Below are 21137 nucleotides of genomic sequence, written 5' to 3' on the forward strand. Positions count from 1 at the left end.
ACATCAATAAAACGCTTATATCATTGACAGGAACATCTCCTAAATTTAACACAATTCGTTATCACGTTATCAACATAAAAAGTTGATGAATCAATTCACACCTAATCTTCAAAGCATCGTTCGTAAATTCATTGACAGATTGAAACCGTTGCAAGGTGATTGAGATGCCGTAAACAAGTCCTGTCGAACGTAAAAACCAGACATTTGAACGATTATTACAGAATCTAATTTGAAATGTTAAATAGCCATCGGTAAAATTTCAAAAGAGTGACTGAGAAGTAGCAAAGTGAGAGAAAGACAGACCTCATTTACATACAAGCAGCACTTTTGTCCGTTTCCCCCTCCCCACAGCCCCCTGGGGGGTGGTCCGCCCCCCTCACCCACTCACTCATCTACTTGAGACACTTTCTGTCACAGAAAGTAGTAAGTAGTCGCTGGATTATTTGTCTAGGAGGCCTCCACTAGTAGTAGTGTTTTCTTTGTTGCTTAGTTGACATAGTTTGCATCCATCAAATACCTATCTACAGGCATTACACTAAATGTGTATTCACTTTGCTTAGAAAAATATATAGTTATACATACCAACAGTGTGTTTAGACAGAAATATCAAGTTGTGAATTATGGCATTCACAAAGCAATGGAAAGGCAGAGGACTAATCGTCTGCATGGTGCTTATCAGCATTTTCCAGATGGCATCTCCTTATAAAATATCTAGAGATGGTGAGTAGTGGACTGGTATGCAATCAAATAAAATTTTATTTAAATTAGGAAGTATTTCTGAGTTAAGAGTGGGGATGTGTTATTGACATGTCATTGATAAGTAGGGTGAGGTCTACTAGATGAATGTTGGAGTGTATTCACACAAAATAATATACTCTGGCCCGGTTAATAGGTTACTTATTGAATCTGATAGACCATTAAACCAATAGATTTAATGGTCCATTAGATATAAGATTTCTAGAAACCAGGCATATAATCTCTTAATAAGGGAGTCTGACTACCATCTTTTACTTAGAAAGAAATATTGAATTTATTTGCAAAATTTCAAAACTTTAATATGAATATTTCACAAGGAATCAATTTTTGAAAATTTGGACTTGAGGGACAGTATAGAAAGAAATATTTGAGGAACACCAAAGGTGAAAGAATCTCGTTTTATCATGGTTGAATTGAGATTAGTTTTAGATTTATATACTTGAATAGTTTTCATTAATTAATCTACTTGGGAATGACTTAATATTCAGAATGTTACAATTCTTTTAAACATAGGCTAAACATTTAACAATAGAATGAGTGTAATATACTACCTCACCCTTCTCACATGTACAGTGATGTAGAATGTAGGAACAAGAAATATATTAGCTAATTAACAGGAGAGATGAATAATAAATAAGATTGAACATAGTTCTAGTTATTAGAATAAGGGAAGAATTCTGATTTCTATAGCTAGTTTCCAGCCAAGTGATTAATCCACTGTAATAAACGATTGATGATTATTTTGAAAGAATAAACAATTATATTATTCACTCTTTTGCTAAAGAGTTACCCTCTATGATCCGAAACCCAAAACTAGTATTGCACAAGACATCAAATTGATGGAAGCGATTCAAATTATAGCTAAACAAAACAGGATTTTATAAAATACCGTAATTCTGGTTTCTCAATTCAAATTGATTGTAGCCAATCTGCCAATAGATATAAAATATATTACACATCACTTTCTGCTAATATACGTAGCAGATTAAATAAATTATGCATTTTATGCTAAGTAGTACCTTGGAAAAAAATTATGCACTTCAAATTATATGATAAGTAGCAGAATGAAAGAATAATGACTAGTATTGGATTCCAGGCATCGATCAAATAATAACGAGCAGCTCAGTGCATGTTTGTTTTCTTGATGCACTTCTACAAGACCTTGAATAGAGACAATAAGAAATTATTGAAGCGAAAATCGTTAAAACATCAATTAAAAAGAGCAAGTTGGAAAGGTCTCGAATTCGCACTTCTTAGAAAATTGAGTTCTGTTCATCCAATTATCTTCGGCAGGCAGAAACCTTTGTATATTATTTGATAATAACGTATTAATTGATGATAATAATGTACATTGAAAGTCAGCGATACCATACTAGGAGAATATTCAATATTACGTCACCTCAAAAGTCAAAAACAATACTTTTTTTCAATTTGAAAAACAAGAATACACTATCTAATAGCTTTAGTACTGTATTACCAACTAATCAAACTTAGCTTAACGTATCCATAATCAAAGCTAATAGATACTACAAGAAATTTTGTATCGTGGGCAGTGTTCTTAGAAGGAATATAATTTGAAATTAAATATTCTTGAAATGAGAAAACAGAATGATATCTATTGAGAAACATATTAGCATCTGAGTTTAAATTTGTTCGTATATTATTACTGCCACTTTTATTATAGGAGGATATGAGATTATTCATTGAATACGTTCAATATCCAACACAATAATAGAATAAGTTATTATAAATTGAAAGAGAAATACTCCTCATTCTGAACTGAATTCAAGACTGAACTGCGAATGGATATTGGTTCAATGTGCGTAACTGAGAAGTAAACAGAAACTCCAGTTCTAATAGCAAACTGCATTCCTCATTTTATTGAGCATTGTGTTTCTTTAAATAACAATTTGTTATGACTGCAAGCAAATTACTGAAAATTGTTATTCTTCGAAAGAATGAAGACAAAATTGTAAAATCACATCAATACAACTGTAGTAAAATTCACTTTAAACTGTCAGCATTCTTAATAAATAACACCAATATTTTCCATTCAACCAATACTGTCAACATTAAGTGGATCTGACAGTAGTGCGGTAGGCCGCAACTCAGCTATTATTTGAAGAGTTGAGTTATTAACCTTGCTTTGACAATTCGCTCTAATTTTTATAAAAGCAGGAAATGTGTGGGCTCTTCCCAAATACTAGAAGAATGGAAGAATATTTCAAGTGGTACGAAAATTCAAAAGAACCAGGAAATTTGTACAATTGAGAATGAATAAAAGCAAATGAATGAATGAGGAATTTTCGTTTGAAGCGAGAATAATTGCTTTGTCTTGTCATTAGAAATCATCATAGATGAGTTTATTGTTAACGATATTGTTATACGGTAGAGCCCGAAAACCGTCATCTGAAGAAAAAGTATAGTAATCAAATTCAGAATCTATTTCTAACTCCTTGAAATAAGAATCTGGTGTGCCGCACTCACACAACTTTCCTTGCCGTTATGAAAATTTCCATTTTAATTTAAAATCAATCAGCTGACAAGATCAATTCTGCTATCTCTTCGCCACGGTATTTAGATGAAAATCTTCTTCTATATTTATACCGTGTTCTCCACTACCTCCATAAACAAAGTAGTAGTGCATTCGTGTGACGTCAGCACAGGTAGGGCTCCTCACCAATAAAAACACTAGCTGATATAGATCAGCTGAAATGAAAGAATTTCTATTGGTGTAGGAGACCTACCTGTTCTGACTAGGTATATTGGAATCAAAAGTTGTCACTCTTAAGTTTGCATTTGAATAAGCACATTTTCTCGAATTTCGAGCTTATTGTCAATATTAGGTGAAAATGTTACTGGATATTAACTGTAGAGATTTCCATGCTCAATCTTTTCCACTTGAATTTTTTCGTTTAAATTGTATCTGAAGCCTGTTAATTGGAAATCTAAAATTAAACATTGCATAGATGGGGCGGAGCTCCTGGAATTTTTACAGATATGGGACTTGAGGCAGTTGATAGAGCTTATCAATGACTATTTTAGGTATAAATTTGATCAAAATCGTTGGAGCCGTTATCGAGGAAATCGCGAAATACCCTACTGTTTTTGACATAATTTTCGCCATTTTAGCCGCCATCGTGAATTGCATTTGATCGAAATTGTTCTTGTCGGATCCTTATAGTGTAAGGACCTTAAGTTTCAAATTGCAAGTCAATCCGTTAATTGGCAGATGAGATATCGTGTACACAGACATATACATACACACACACACACATACAGACCAATACCCAAAAAACACTTTTTCGGGTTTAAGAGGCATTAAAACGTGGGGTACCTTATTTTTTTTCGGGATAAAATCAAAGGATGTAATGGGGGTTAGTGACAGCCACTAGAGTGAGACAAGAAACTCGAAAATTGACTGAACCAAAACAGTTATTACAGCATTTCTATTGCTCGTTGTATGCAAAAAAGTTTGAAATAAGCTGAGTAATACTCAACAATTGATTGAATCAAGATAATAATACCAAGTATAACTGTATTTACTGTATTTACAGTATTTACAAAGCTGCAGTGATATTTACTCCTAACTGTCAGTATTCCTTATATTTATCATCAATGCTTCCCATTCAAACAATGCTGACAGTTGACTTTAGTTCACCTGCAAAACAGTTGGGATTAATTTTACTAATCAACTTTTGACTGGTTCGGCTGATGCTACTTAATTATCGACTTAATTCGATTTGTATTTCTATGTCTTGATTTTTATTGCTACTTAATTATTAATTGATTCGATTTGTATTACAGTGGAGACGTGCCTGCCAGGGGAGCTGGTGTGGGTGAAATGCAACTTATGCCTGTGCAACCTGGAAGGACAGCCGAATGCAGTTTGCGCCAAGATGTGGTGTCAGCCTACGCCCAAGTATCACTATGACGGCGACGATGTTGACACCAGAGAAATCGTCAACTAACTTCATCTCAAAATGGTCACTTAACCTCAATCATTCATTGTATATTTATATCCCATCAAATTCTTCCAAATTAAATTTGTCACTCAGCTAAACAGTTACATTGATGTGTGAGTATGACAGTGTATTAAAACAATGTCAAATTCCTTCAATTTTTGAATATCCTTTTAAATTAAAATTTACACTTTGAAAGTCCTTTCAAATTAAAACTTGCACTTTGAAAGTCCTTTCAAATTAAAACTTACACTTTGAAAGTCCTTTCAAATTAAAACTTACACTTTGAAAGTCCTTTCAAATTAAAACTTACACTTACTCAATCAATGGAATTAATGTGTGAGTGATTACAAGTGAATATTAACATTGAAAATAGATAGCGTGAGAAGAAATCCCAAGGTATAGGTCGCTTATGTTCCAAATTTCAAACCGATTTTTGTAAACTCGAGCCGATTACTGTCGACTTCTGTCTATTATTACTGTTATGACAGGATGAGAGTGTAAGAACGGCACAGTATGAGAGACAACCAGCGTCACATGGCTTCACGAAAAATAACTACTATAGTGAGGTCCACGTTATAATGGCAGTATTTGATCAACTTTGGTTTTGCTATTCTTGTTTATCATTCGACAAAGACGGTATTACTATCCTTTTCTAGATCCTCATCGATGCCAATTATGTTTTTGACAGTGTAGAAATATAATTAATTGATGCAGAGAGTCGGCATCGCTATTCTTCTATCTTCATCCACTGCCATTACAACGTGGATCTCACTATAGAACTATCGGCTTGATAGTTCACTATGAGTTAACAGTAAAATTTGGAACATAAACGTCCTATACCATGGGACATCTTCTTATGCTATCTTTTATCTATGGTATTAATGAGTGTAAAAAAGATGATACTGTATATCTTGTAACAGGATTTACACTTCCACCTCGAGTCTTCAAGGGCAAAATTTATTTGATTCTACTTGTAAAGAATTCTAACCAAGGCTGTCAATTTGAAGTAAGTTTCAAATGAGAAAAATTGCCAATTGAGAATGTATAATTCAATATTAATAGTTCTTCACAGTTAGAATCAGTCTACTGTCTAATATATTTATTATTGTTTAGTTCATTAAAAAAATATGATAACTATAATATATGTATCTCTGTAATTCTTTGTTATATTCAAGTCATCAATTATTGGAGAATATTAGATTGATCCTCGACTAAGATGAAGATCAGCAATCAAAATTTCCATTATTATTTCCTTTGTGGCTCTTCAAAATATAAAAATAATTTATTTATTTAAAGAATGATTTACTAGGTTTGGTGTCACTGACAAGTCTGATAACTGTATTTTAATATACTGCACTTTCTATAATACAATTCCTTATCAAGTATCAGCTATCCTATTGCCGGTGAGAGTCTGATAATAGAAAGATTTTTATAAAGTCATATTGCTTCGGAATTTTGAAATTGAATTATTTGAGATATACTATTCTTTCTACATCGAAGCCGTGATTCAACAGAAAAGTTAGTTAAGTGGCAATAAAGTTTTTCAGAGACTAAAACCACCATTGATAATCCCACCTCTACACAATACATTAAGAGAACAGGTTCATAGGTATATGCAATAATCTTCAATATGAACCTGTTCGGAAAAAGTCTACAAATCCAAATATTGATATCCTAAAAGACAGCAAAACCATTTTCTAGACTGGTGATTCCAGTTCAATATTCCAATTTACAACAAATAATTATTAGATAGACCATTGGAGTATTATTTTTCTATAGGACACCAAAGACAATTTTTCTAGATACTCCAGGTCAATATTCCAATCTAAAACATAGAATTATTAGATGGAAAATTGGAGAATTAAAATAACTACAAATTTTTATTATGAAAACATTGGATTTATATTATATTCTAATGCGATTCAACATAATAAACTTTGAATATGCTTTACATTCAACTCATACTATTCACAAAACAATACACTATTTTCAGTAGAAATAACATTTATAACTATCATATTATGTACATGAAGCATAATAAAATTGATAACTACAATACTACTCACCTAAAACAATGCAGTTTCTATTTTTATAGCAAAATTTAGATTATCACAGAATCATGACAATTATAGCATTATATAATGACCAAATTTGTAGCATGTACTAGTATCAAATACACATGTGAAATGTAAAATGCTTCTCAGACACTCAATATAATAAAGAAATATAAAGTGAGGTCCACGTTCTAATGGCAGTGGAGAAAGATAGGAGAACAACGTTGCCGATCCTCTGTCTTGTTAATGCCTTCTATAGAAGGTAGATGATACAGGTTTATTGATGTTATATTAACTGTTCATTCTCGTTTAAAATAATCAATTATATTTTATTAAGCAAGAAATTTTTCAACTATTTCATAATTGAGATGAAATATTTTGTTAATTAATTATTATCAATTCTACAATGTTAAAAGACGATCTGGCAACAGAGCAAAGCAAGAAAGAGATAGCGCTATCCGCTTTGTTGAATGATAGACAAGGATAGCATACCATTGCTAATTAATCACTGCCAATAACGTGGACCTCACTATAGAAGGTAGTTATCAAATTATATTTTTTTACTAGATATTTTGAAAGATTTGAAATTAAGATGAGGTTGTTATTCTTTCATCACTCGAATTAAATTGATTCTGAAACAGGTTCTGAATTGTACCTTAAAGAGAACAATAACAACTGAAACTATATAATAGCCATAAACAGGACTTCCTATATGTAGTGTATAGGAGGTGCTGCCATAAACGAATGCAGTTTGCACATTGTACAATTTGCACTGCTCAATATTTGAATCGAAATGAAAATGAGACGTGCAGGAAAATACCATAGGCTAAATATTACATAATTATATTTTGGTCGTATGTAGATGACTAAAGCCTTAGGATAGAGTCATTGTTTAACCATCACCACTTGAAAAATTAAATGAATATTATTATTTTTCAATTATGCAAATGAGAAAGAACTATCCTCATTGTTAATATTGAGCTGCAGCCTAGTCTATAGAAAAAATTGAGTTAAATTTATTTGTTCACAATATCTCTATTGTCTAATATTATATTATTTTGAATTTTAAGACTATTAATTAAACAAGAGTAACTATTTTCCTGAAGTAACATATTGCAAAAGGTTTCAAAGAGTAATAGATGCACACTTTTATTCATGTATTTCACACGACATGCATAAAGAAAAGTGTATTCACACTAAAAGTAAAACGTAAAGTGTAAAAGAATTAAAAGTAAAGTGTAAAGAAAAACATATTTCACACGACATGCAGTCAAAATTCTTTGACTGCATGTCGAGTGGAATAGATAGAAAAAAGAGTGTTAATACATCGCAGCTCGGAATGGATCAAGAAACCATCATCAGTAATAGATGATTACACAAACTAGTGCTCTTTGTTTAAAAACCACCACTTTATCCTTCCATTTCATAAGTTGAAATTACTTTTTATGGAAATGTGATATTAGACGTGAAATAAGTTACTCATAACGTAGACCTGCATTTAAAATTTAGTAGATTTCAATCTGTTTATAATATCGAGAAGTACTCCACACCAAACAAAATTAATCAGTTATTTTTGAGTTACCTTAGTTTCTAAATAGAGTATCTTTCATTTGTCGTAAACGAGGAGCTTCAATAAGTTCTATTGATTGATTCATCTTATTTATTGATAAGATTCATCTTAATCACATTAATACTGATGGAACGATTGGTTAATAATGATAATTAATTTCCTAACAATCCAAATCCATGAGTTCACGATAACTCAAGATGAAACAAATAGTTCCTTACTAGATTGAATTTACATATCAACCATTAAAAACCCATTCTCAATGTGAATATTAATGAATATCAACGAAACGAGTTTTTAATAATAACTAATAAATTCTATAAAAATTGAAGTTTGAAAAACGTCTATGATATTTCATCATTATTCTTTATTTACGAAGCTAGTTGGAAGTTTGTTTGTAACATTGGTTACATTGTTTTATATCCATTATCATTAATAATGATTGAACATTATACATAACTAAGAATTAAAGAAAATCATAGGCCCGGTTTCACAAAAGCCGGTTAAAGTTTATTCGTGATTAATTCAATGAAAACCATTAGAGAAGGCCTTTTTGATAAGAAGGCTTTTCTGATTGGTTCTCATGGAATTAATCACTATTAAAATTTAACCGGCTTTTGTGCAACCAACACATAAAATCTATTTTACAGTAAATTATAAGAGTTCAACTGCCAGGTAAAATTCGTATTACCACTATCCACTACCTACATAGAAGCACCAGATTAAACATTGGAATATTATTATAGATATTGCATAATGCAAACTGACCATTACCAACTTAACCCCTGATTTCAGTGAAATGTTCTATAAAACAATCAAGTTTCAACAAAGTTTATTAACAGTTGCAGGTACTAAATAATTAAGATTCACAACCTTCAAACAGTGTAGGGTTACCCTGCCATGCCAATGCCATTGATGGGCGAATCAGTGCTGACCATTGATGGGCGAATTAATGCTGACGGGATGGAATTCATTGATGTGGTCGTGAATGCCTAGAGGAAAAACAAAAAACTTTGTTCATTTCCTAGGCCAGGTTACAAATGCAGGCTATAGTTTCATGAAACTCCAATACCTAAGGCCGCGGCTCCACTGGCCGTAGCTGATCGCGCTACAAAGTGCAGTTAGTAAGTCAGAGAAATGAGAAGGCAGGAAACAAAAGGAGGTGGCTTCACTAGCGACAGTCTGCAGCGTGAAACATTTGACGGCGCGCCACAGAATGTAGTGTCGCGCGCAAATGGAACCCGTCCTATTCTACTGCTACATTTTGCCGCCACTACCTTGGCGCCACTAGCTGTAGACTGCAGCGTTGGTTGCGTCTCAGTCCAGTGCCAACTACCGACCAAGTAGCAAGGATTTTTGAGACATGAGATAAAATTCAAAAAACTTGTCTGAATACTTTTGTAACTTGCTATGCAACGTGTGGAACATGCCTTCAGACATCCTGTTGCTTAGTATTGGATGAATCCACCATTTTCTCTTCTGTAACCGGCGTCGTCTCTAAACTAAAAGTAGACACTGTTGTAGACAAAGTACAGAGTACAACATTACAAATGTTAACGTGCGGCATGATCGTTCATCGGTCACGTCTACCGGCACACTGACTGACTTCTACTGCTAGTGAAGCCACGGCGGCGCAACGGATTGCAGTTCGTTCTCTGTTGCCCGTGGAGCCACCCAACTGTCGCGTGTAGCGCGCGAAAATTACGGCGCGATCAACTACGGCCAGTGGAGCCGCGGCCTAAGGCGGGATGCACACCGGAGAAACGCATTTCGTGAAGCCCTCTTTCATGAAACTTGTTTCATGCAATCCGTTTCACTCGCGCATGCATACAAAAGAAACGTTCCCTGCTTAATCTTATCAGTCGATTGCAAGCAACTTTTCGTTTCACGTTTCCTGAAACTTTTTCCACGAAACGCGTTTCTCCGGTGTGCATCCCGCCTAAGATGAAGGGAAAAGGCTTTCACATACTATTAAGTAATCTTGTTCTGGCCACAGAACTCGAATTGTAGCGCCAGAATGCCAGACTGTAGTTCTGCCAATAGCAGGCTTGTGTTTGCGCCGGCGCAGACCGTCCTGCTTGCTTGGCATTGTGGATGTTTTTGTAAGTTTTGTCTGTCTGGTTTAATCAGCCCGTTCTTTTGCAAGAACAAATTTGTGTTTGTTTGTCATGTAATTTTTCGTTCGAGATTTCTTGTAAATTGTTTGAGTGTCGTGTGTGTGAATTATGAATATAACAGCGTAAATAGTATTGAATTGAATTAATTTGAATCGGATTTGAATTTATAAAGAATCCAGTTTGAGCTTTCTTCGAAACACAGTGTATAACCTGCAAGTTGAACGCAGAATCAACGAGAAGGCAGCCCGTAAGCAAGAACCTGTCTATTCCCAGATTTCGTCCCACCCTGAACCTGACCAAAACACCCAATAAAGGCTTCGAAGGGCAAGTAGTCAAGATTGGAATAAATTTGGTGAGTTTTTGCTCTTTTTTATTGTTCATTAATGCAGAGTTTAACTGTACAAATAACCTGGCTCAAATTGAAGATTAAATTTGGCCCCTTGTTTGTATTTGATTATTTAAATAGTAAATTACAGTCCTCTGGTAGCTCTAGCCTGAGCTTTGTTCAGAACAAATCTACACAGGCCGGGTTACAAAGGTTATAGTTTTATGAGACTACAGTACCTGTGATGTAGGGAAAAGGCTTCCGCACACTGGACTAAACATAATATAAAGTACGCCGCACTATCCACGTGTAGTGAAAGGTAGCCTTGTTCCTATAGAATAGAGTCCCGATAAAACGAATCTCTTACAATCAATTGTATAGTGCGCCGCACTATCCACGTGTAGTGAAAGGTAGCCTTGTTCCTATAGAATAGAGTCCCGATAAAACGAATCCCTTACAATCAATTGTATATTGATATATAAGAACTAGCACAAGAATTTCTAAAAGTAGATTTGTTGCTAAGTATATCTTTACAATGCAACCGTTTTTATGTTTGTCCCTTAACCTCCCGGCAGTCGCGCTGTTGTAAAAAGTACAACAGTGTCAGTTTTTTTGCTGCACAAAACTATTGAATGGGGTGGTGTCAGTGAATGAGTCACCTATTCATTTCAATACTTTCTCCCCATCACTCCACTGAGTTACAGTATCAACCGAGCAATGGTTCAGTCTTTAGGTGCCATTTAGGGCCGGTTTCCGAGCTCGGGATTTAGCTAAGTTCTAGACTTTAACTGGCTTTAAACTCTGGAGTCAGAAAATTGGCTTTCCGAGTCAGTGCGTTAACGTAGTTGAGGACTTAAATACACTCTGGAGTTTAGAGATCATGTTAGACCCTAGAGTTTATAATTTCGCTTTTTGAGTAAAGGGCTTATAAGTCCAGGACTTGAATTAGATTCTCCCCTCTTTCCAAGTCAAGGATTTATCAAAAATCGTTAAGTCCAGGACTTAAAACAGCGTAATTTTAAACCCTCGACTGGAGTAGGGTTTAAATTCAAGTTCTAGACTTAACTGAGCAAACACAATTCAGTTATTGTTTTGGAGTAAATAAAAAGCCAAATAGATGTCATGGAATACCTAAATTATTTGGATTAGTCAATCTAAATTCATAATTTATAGTTTGCAAGTTCATTTTGGAATATAATTGTATCAGAATTATGCGTAAAAAACTAACCTCATTTTATGACATAACCTAAAAATGTTCAAGCAAAATAATACAAGGATTGCCTTGGAATTTATATTCCAATCTGAATGTTATTAATCAATGTCATATTCAACATATTAATAATAACAATATAATCAATTATTACTCCAGTTTTTTCAAAACAAATACGTTTTCAAACTAAATAGCCTAATGCAATTTTTATTCCAAAATCACTGGTTAGGATCAATGATCAATAACAGCATAACGTAAAATGAAATGTTTATTCATTCACCTTTCAAAGGTTTTGCTTTGAATAGGCCTACAAAGAAATCGAAACGTATTTTTACAAAATAGTTTGGAGAGCATGCTCATTTGAATTGTCCCGCTGCAATCAGCTGTTTCGTTTTGCTATAATGCCAACAATACAACAGCAAAATATTGTGAATTTCCCTCATGTCTACTGCGTTGAGTCCTGGACTCAAATAAGTCGAGAACTTGATAGACTCTGGAGTTTAGAAGATAAAATCGTGACTCAGAAAGTCAATTTAGACCCGAGAGCTTATTTGAGTCCTGGACTCTGTAAGTCCAGAACTTATAGATCCCGAGCTCAGAAACCGGCCCTAAGTCGCGATAGTGCATAAGTAGTGCATATGATAGGGAAAGAGACTGCCAACGAACCAATAACACAGAATTGTTGGCTTTGCTTGGTGTACCTTATTAGGCTACGAAAAGGTAATCATGGAAATGTTCATAGGCCTAAAATAATCCAATGAGATGAAAATATTAATTATACAATTAATTAATATGTTTTGCAAGTAAACAGAGTACATAACACATAAAAAATAGGATGTAGTAAAAATTACAACACGCGACTGCTTGTGTGATTGAGTAGAGCGCGACTTCCGGAAGGTCAAGATGAGTTTCATCAAGGTTTTAATGTATTATATGACTTCCAAAATCGTGAGTCCATAAGTAATACAGTAAATTGGATGCAAGATTTCTCTCATATTTAAATTCCTTTTGAATATCCGTCAAACGAGCTGGGAAAATCGTTGTAAGCGATCCTAAGATCATTGTTTACAGCTGAAGACTTCAGAAAACCTTTTCTCTCTTTTTACTTTAAAATTCTATCAATACCAAATATTCTATAGCTATTCTGAAACATTGCCTGAACTTCAATGTAACTTCCAACAATCATGTAACTCACACATCATGTGAGCGTACACGTACATAGATACTGTCCCAACCTTAATATCGAATATAAAATCAACTTGGAAATCATGCTGTAAATCTGCAATTACACGAATGAAAACGTTTGAATTATCATCATGTAAATGGAATTATCTTCAGGAATTTTGGTTTTCTTAAGCAGTCTGCACACAGGAACAATAGCTTATGTACATTTGAGTTCTTTGATTGTCCGTCCCTGTGTGCGAGCTGCTTCAGATCACTCAACTGAAAATATTTCTATCTATGGTCCCATCATCAAGGTGGATTATCACATATTAGTGTCCACTACAGTGAGAATATAATTCCCATAAGTTATAATGGGACTATTCACACTCGCTCGACCGTGCTGAGTGGGAATAGTCCCATGAGAACTCATGGGAATTATATGTTTATTCAACCGGACACGTTCAGTATTATGTGGGAATCCAGGATTAAAAGTAAAAATTCTTACTTTTGTAAGTGCTATTTTAAAATTCCCCGTTTTCAGTTGTAGCCTGTATTAAGCATATAACATAATATGCATTCGAAGGTTGAACTAAACCCGAACCATTTAGGGTCTTTTGCACAGTCACAGCTTAAACTGAATTTAATCAGCTGGTGGCTTAGTCTCAAAATGAGCCACATTATAAAGAACAAGATATTAGGGGTATTCACAATGTTGGAATTAGCTGGCTAAGTCGAGCTATCCGCTAACTCCTGCTATTTGCTTAGTTAGAACGCTAAGTTGATACGTTAGAAAAAAAATTAGCAGACGAGATAGCAGATAACGCAGGTTTGAGTCCGCTAACTCTAGCTAACTCTGTTAAAACGGCGGCCATATTTTTTTGTCATATTTGGTAGCAAAAGTGAGGTTATAAACTTTGAGTTACACAAATTATCCGCTTGGAATGCTATTGCAGTTAGCTAATAGCAGATAGTTCTAGATGGGGCGTTCACAATCCAGAGATATCAAATAGCACTTTAGCTGGCTAAAACAACATTGTGAATACCCCTATAATATGGAGAATTAAATTTAGTTTAAACTGAAACTGTGCAAACAGCTGTCTATAATAAAAATCACAACTATTGAAAACTGTCAACTATATTAAAACTGAGATCCATCACTGACCGTGACTTGGCCCTTCCTCAGACAGTCTCCACCTTGCCTTTGGCTGAGGGCGGGCGTTTTTCTCTGTCCTTGTCTTGCAGCGGCGGCTTACTGAAGGATGTCTCGACGCTAGGCGCCGACACGGCACCGAAGGACGTCTCGACGCTGGGCGCCGACACAGCACCGACGCCGCTCTCCCTCTCTGTCACACTGCTGCTTGTCACTGCTGCCACTACACCAGCACTAGAGCTGGAAGCTGTTTCTGGCACAACTGGCACTGTCGGTATACTGTCTCTCTGCAAAACAACGTCAATCAATCAATAAGTCCCCAACTATCTATAAATCAATCATCACCAATCAATTAATCAATCAAACAACACCAATCAATCTATCTATCTATCGACACACACGAATCAAACAGTTCTCTTGTGACTATTGGCTATTAGTATATAGCTTATTATATTCTCTTCTCACGAAAAATGTCATTACTTCTAAATCACTTCACTTACATGGGCTACTTTTGTACAAATTAATAAAAACAATATAAAAACCTTGTAGTACCCTTTATTATTAAAAACTTTAAAATACTTCAACAAAAATACTAGTTGAAGTATTTTAAAGTTTTTCATAATAAAGGGTACTACAAGGTTTTTATATTGGTTTTATTAATTCATTACTTCTCTATCCCGAATAGTTTCTGAGTTATGAACTTTTTTAATTGTTGTGACATGATCTTCGGAAACCTTGTTGCTAGAGAAAATGATTAAAATGTAATTGTAATAAAAATTGTAATCACTCTGATACCAATAACCCCAACAGCCGTGATCCCAATTGCTCCATGATGTAAATTTCATGGGGTAATTGGAATCACGGCTGGAAATTTTTTTTTAGCACTTGTAGTAGAATTTTGATTCAATTTTTGAATTCTAGGCCAGAAATAAGCTTGAGAGGCATTCCACTTTCAAATTTCATGTTGCCTCCATTTCACCTATAAATGAATGGAAAGTTATGGATCAACTATGTCTGAGGGTGAAAATGTAGAGAGAACTGGAAACTTCTATCCCGGATTTGAATATTTTTTTAATCACCATTGATTACATCAATAGATGGAGTGATCCGTGGTCTAGTGGATAGAGTGCTTGCGTAGCAGCCTAGAGATCCCCGGTTTTAACCCTGCTCATAGCCAAAAGTTTTTGAACAGGACACTACCGTGTTATCGGATGGGTACATTAAATTGTCGATCCCGGCTGAAGTATGACAGTCGTAAGGCCCATTGACGGCTTAAATGATATATCCAGGCGAGGTGGAACTTCCGTCAGGAAATCCCCACCAATTAACGCCATACGAATATTATTACATCAATAGATAAAAAGCATAGGCCTAATATTGAGAATGATATTGTATCTATCAATGTATAAATGAATAATAATCAATATCATTATTCATATTTCAACCCAAAATAAAAAAACCCTGATCCCAATACCCCTGAGCTCCAAATTACCCCCACTTCACCTTCATTTTTTGATTGCAAATTCAATACAGAAATATGACTGCACATACCTTCTTCAACATGTCTTCAAAGGAATCTCTTCACTGCGAGGTCTCGGTAATTTCGGAGAGCCTTCTCTCGACTTGCCTTCTATGCTGCCCGACCCACTGTCTCTCCTTTCTCTCTCTTTTTCTCTCTCCTTTTCTCTTTCACGTTCTCCTGATGAAAAGAGAAGAAATGTTTAAAAAGTCTAGAGATGTTTTAAAAAGTCTACCCCAAAGCAAATAAGAATACAAGCTACACAAAAAGAAAATCATATACAGTAATTCAATCATGCAAAGATTTTACAAGGCACCTCAAACTATTCTTGAGAATTTTTACTTGAACCCAATTAGAGTTTATTAACGGTAGGCACCAATTACGTTTAATTAAGTTCAGGAGAATAATTGACCCAACAACAGTAAGCATGGTTTCTAATAGCTCAGATTGTATACGTGACTGTCTCGCGTATACATGACTTCAATTGGTAGGGTGCCTTCCTAAACTGGCAGTTATGTACTTCGAAATCACTTCCCAGTGATTGGAAACCCATTCAAAAACTAGATATAGTACATCCATTACTTATTAACATCTCTCTCAATTTTTGAGAGTTATTGTAGATGATTTAGGCAATACTATACATAGGGCTTATGTGAGCACCATCTTTCCTCCCATATACCACCGCGATCTTATTCCATGAAGCAAGATATATTACAACTTATTTCATGCATGTTCTGGGAAAATTTACTATCTTTATAGTGTACTATGTAAACTTGAGGGCATCATTATATGGATTATTTTTGAATAATAAATTAAATTTAAAATTTCATATATTGAGAATTAACTCACTTAATTTTGGACTGGATGGTACTTTGAGGACGGGTGATAGACCAGGAGGTCGCTGATTCAGAAGTGGTCTGCCAGACGTGCTTCCTAAAATTACAAGACAAAATGTTAAAACTTTACACAAAAACACACAGAGTTCTTGTGATTTTCTGTAGTGCTTATAATAACATAATGCAGGTATGCACATAACGCAGATATACATATAACGCATTATTTATTTATAATCAGACAGAGTTGTGGTAGAATAGAATAGAATACATTTTATTGATCAACAAATATATAAAATATACATGGATCTCGTCACGTCGGTCAGGTACAAAAGAAAGTGATAGACATTTACATAGATGAAGTAACTCAGATAACTAGGGTACAATATAAAACAATGTCAGATAACATAAAACAACATCATAAAACATAAAACGAGAGTGGACATTATTGTGAATTTTTGTGATAATTATGATGAGTGTTAACAAAACATCATTTAGACTGTATTGACTTTCAAAATTGAGGAGATAAACAGTTCTGGATTTATCCTGTTGTCTTACCAATCATTGATTTGATTTTGTACTTGAATAGATAAATGGGAAACATCTCCAAATTACTAAATCAATTCCACTTCGCCACGTCATCAAATAAACAAGTCATTCTATTCTATTGAAATTTATTCGGCTGGATTTTTTTAGAAAATAGTAAAGATTTAAGACAAAATTCTACTTTGAGAAGAAGCACTAATACTACTTACTGTATTGATGAATCGATTGGCGAAGAGCGAGAAGGTTGTAGGCGGGAGGTGAAGGAGTGGATTGAGCAACACTGCTGGGAATTTCTAGAAGACGGGCGATTTGCGCCATTTTTTTCTGCCTAGCTTTCGTTCGACCCTTAGTTAACCTGCAAAACAGACGAGAAGTATTATGGAAACAATGATTTTAAAACTCAAAATGTTTAAGATGTCTTCAAGATGTTTAAAAAAACATAAGTTATACTGGTAAAACTAGTATTCAAGAAGTTAAACTGGTTTAAAGATGTTAGAGTAAAACATAAGTTACACAGGTATTTTTAATTAGAAAAATTAGGGATGTATCACCACAGTTTAAAGGAAAAGTGTAGGCCCGGTTGCACAAAAGCCGGTTAAATTTTAACCGTGATTAATTTCACGAGAACTTATCAGGGAAGCCGTCTTTTCTAAAAGGCCTTCTCTAACTTTACTATTATTTCAGTCATTTTAGCTTGTGTTGGTTAAATTTAAAATGTTAATTTATATGACATTCCTGCATTATACAGAGTGAGTCATATTGAACTTTCGGGTTTTGGAAGGGCGTTGCACGAAGAAGGAAAGGAGCAGAAGGGTGGGGATGGTGTCATTGGACGCGCCATGACATGCAGTTTTAGTGTGAGCAATGGCTTGGTCGGGACAACATCGTGCGTTCGTAGTTGAAGAGTTTATTGAAAATGGCGGCTCCGTGATCACAACACAGAGTGCGTTCCGTTTACATTTTGCTATTGGTCGACGTGATCCACACTGTCACTCGAGGGCTGTGGAGTCGTTCGTGTAGGTTTCGTGGGTTATTCTCAGCCCAGTATCGAAAAATATGTTCGTTAACAGTTCTGGCGAGGTGAAAATGTGCCTCATCACCTCAAAACAGCAGTGCGGGGATCTGCTGAATGTCGCGGCATAAATTTGTTCGTGTGTCCAAGTCTCTAACTGTTAATTCTTGCACTACCTGAATCTTGTATGGGTGAAATTTAAGGTCTCTATGTAGTATTCTGCGGACACTACTGAAAGATAATCCTAGTGAAGTGTTTCCGAAAAGCACGCCGAGGGGATTGTTGAATTGAAGCCCGCACTCTATCCACGTTTTCCGCTGACGTTGACGTCCTAATTCGGCCTTGTGGTCTTGTTTTTAATGCTGATGATGTTGCTCTAAAATTTGATACCCGATTTCTGATTGTTGGTCCAATGGGAATGGGATCACGTCGTCCAATAGCAAAATGTAAACGGAACGCACGCTCTGTTGTGATCACGGAGCCGCCATTTTCAATAAACTCTTCAACCTACGAACGCACGATGTTGTCCCGACCAAGCCATTTCTCACACTAAAACTGCATGCCATGGCGCGTCTAATGACACCATCCTCACCCTTCTGCTCCTTTCCTTCTTCGTGCAACGCCCTTCCAAACTCCGAAAGTTCAATATGACTGATAATATATGGAAAACTGGAAGTTTATGTTATATGGATATGTTATTAAACATATTACATGTTTAATAATGAAATGAAGACATGGATTAACAGGAAAATAGAATCAGAGCAGCTATGGTACAGAAAGAGAACAAAACAAAAAGTAATATATAAAGTTTTAAAATGGATGGGAGAAAAAACATGAAATGTTAAATTATTTGGATTTTTGATTGATTGATTTTAATTATCTAAAATTTAAGCTTTACAATGGGAAAGATCCTATGAAGAGGATAGCATTTTGAAAATCGTACATTAGGTTAAATTACTTGAGGAGGAAAAGTAAGAGGAGCAAAAGAGATGACGATTAAAATAATAAATGAGAGAAGAGAAAGGATGGAATTTTTCAACTCCTAATAAACTGATAATATTGAATACTGACCTCTGTTTCGCAGCCAAACATCTGATGTGATCATCAAATACGAATTTAGCAGCAATGAGTGGGCCGGTAGTCGTGTGATGAATTGTTATGTGCAAGCAACGAGAGTCATCCTTGTCACCTTGAACCTAGAGTCATAAATTATCTATAAGACTACAGAAAGAGAAAGACTGCTATTTAAAAATACCGATTGCAAATAAGTTGATTTTGCCTGAATAGCCTGAAGAATTATTTTTATAATAAATTTGATTCTATGGTAAGAGATGTTGGTGTATTTCTCCATAATTAAACAAACAACTAATATAGTGGTATTGAGAACATCAAAGTGTTATTCTTTCAACTTGATTTATCAGTAAAGTATCGATAGTTAATCTATATATATATAAGAGCGAAATGGCACTCACTGACTGACTGACTGACTCACTCACTCACTCACTCACTCACTCGCAGAACTAATAATCTACCGGACCAAAAACGTTCAAATTTTGTAGGTATGTTCAGTTGGCCCTTTAGATATTTGATATTTGATATTTGATATTTTATTTTACATCTTACGTTGCCAGGTCTGGTAAGACCTATGGCAAACACTAGTTGATAAGGAACAAACAAACGAATATTGCTTATTACATTGAACTCAACAAATTACAAGAAAAATTAAGTATAGATTTAAGCTACAAATAATTTAATTATAATTAACAGAGAAAGGAACTGATATGCAAAGCTTGATACATATTACATGGACAATTGAGAATAAATTATGCATAACGAAGAGAACAGATGAGTGAAGAAGAAAGGAAAAAAAGAAAAAAGACAGGAGGAAGAAGAATAGAATATTCATCAATAGAAAGATGATGAAGATTTGAATGAAAAGAGAATATGAAGACAATCAATCTGTCAAAAGGAATAAGTGACAGCAAGTGAAGTTGAGAAGAATAGTGCTAGAAATTGTTATCATTATCATGGATGAACAAATTATGAACTGAACGCAATTATGAGTGAACACAAGGGGATGGAATAAAAAGAAAGTAACAAACAGGATAATAATTCAGACCCTACCCTCGAGTAGATACATGAACAAATTTCTCTTGAAGCTTTCCAATGAATTGGTTTGTAACAAATTATATGGTAAGGAATTCCAAGCACGACAGGCCGACACAAGAAAAGATGAATTGAAGATAGCCGTTCGATGAAGAGGTATTTGGAGGGTGAGCTCATGAGACCTAGTACCTCGATTAGGCTGGATGTCAGTAAGGAGCGTGAAGGAGTCCCGAAGATAGTCCGGTCCATCGCTTCTCACTATGAGCCTGTAGGTTAGAACGAGAAGAAAATACTTTCGCCGCTCCACCAACTTGAGCCACCTTAGCTCCTCGAAGAAAGGAGTGATGTGGTCATCACGCCTCACGTCAAAGATGAACCGGACGGCATAATTTAGTGACCTCTGCAACCTAGTATTCTGTTCCGCTGTGATATCGATGTAAGCCAAACAGCAATAATCCAGCAAGGGCTGGATCAATGACCTCACCAATAGAATTCTGATGCTCCTGGGCAGGAAGTTTTTGAGCCTTTTAAACTGATGCATTCCAGCGAATACACGGTTGCACAAATGAGTAGTCTGATCTCTCCAACTAAGAGTTTCATCAAGATAGATACCCAGGATTTTTAAGCACTTAGAGTAAGCCACCTGCACATCACCAACCACAATTGCAGGAATCCTATCCAACTCGATCCTGTTGAGAAGTCTGGAGAAGCCAAAAATCGAAGTCTTGGTTTTCACGGATTAATGACAAGCTCATGAGCTGTAGCCCATTGAAGGAGGGAAGACACATTCTGATTCATATGCTCTATGCAGTT

General features: G+C 35.1%; 2 protein-coding genes across 3 annotated transcripts in view; one reads left to right on the top strand and one right to left on the bottom strand.

Moving 5' to 3' along the window:
* The first annotated feature begins 135 nt into the window (after positions 1–135).
* On the top strand, positions 136–4876 carry LOC120348879. The gene is made up of 2 exons (XM_039434752.1): positions 136–720; positions 4564–4876. Exons 1-2 carry the CDS (start codon positions 621–623, stop codon positions 4725–4727), a joined length of 264 nt encoding a protein of 87 aa, XP_039290686.1. The 5' UTR covers positions 136–620; the 3' UTR covers positions 4728–4876.
* A 1706-nt stretch (positions 4877–6582) lies between these two features.
* Positions 6583–21137, bottom strand: part of LOC111045022 (protein CLEC16A homolog) — a 43919-nt gene continuing 29364 nt past the window's right edge. For both annotated transcript variants that reach the window (XM_039434747.1, XM_039434746.1), the window contains exons 15-20: positions 19290–19414; positions 17416–17561; positions 16677–16760; positions 15860–16007; positions 14321–14595; positions 6583–9334 (exon numbers count right to left, since the gene is read on the bottom strand). In XM_039434747.1, coding sequence (XP_039290681.1) covers positions 15865–16007; positions 16677–16760; positions 17416–17561; positions 19290–19414 — 498 coding nt within the window. In that variant the 3' untranslated portion in view covers positions 6583–9334; positions 14321–14595; positions 15860–15864. The remainder of the gene's footprint in view (positions 9335–14320; positions 14596–15859; positions 16008–16676; positions 16761–17415; positions 17562–19289; positions 19415–21137) is intronic.

This window comes from Nilaparvata lugens, chromosome 8 (genome assembly GCF_014356525.2).
Source record: "Nilaparvata lugens isolate BPH chromosome 8, ASM1435652v1, whole genome shotgun sequence".
Classification (NCBI taxonomy): domain Eukaryota; kingdom Metazoa; phylum Arthropoda; class Insecta; order Hemiptera; family Delphacidae; genus Nilaparvata; species Nilaparvata lugens.

Bases quoted from the DNA above. Each gene is read 5' to 3' on its own strand.
- LOC120348879 (XM_039434752.1), top strand. From the start codon at position 621: ATGGCATTCACAAAGCAATGGAAAGGCAGAGGACTAATCGTCTGCATG. The intron at 721-4,563 runs GTGAGTAGTGGA...TTTGTATTACAG, and splicing joins TTATAAAATATCTAGAGATG to TGGAGACGTGCCTGCCAGGG.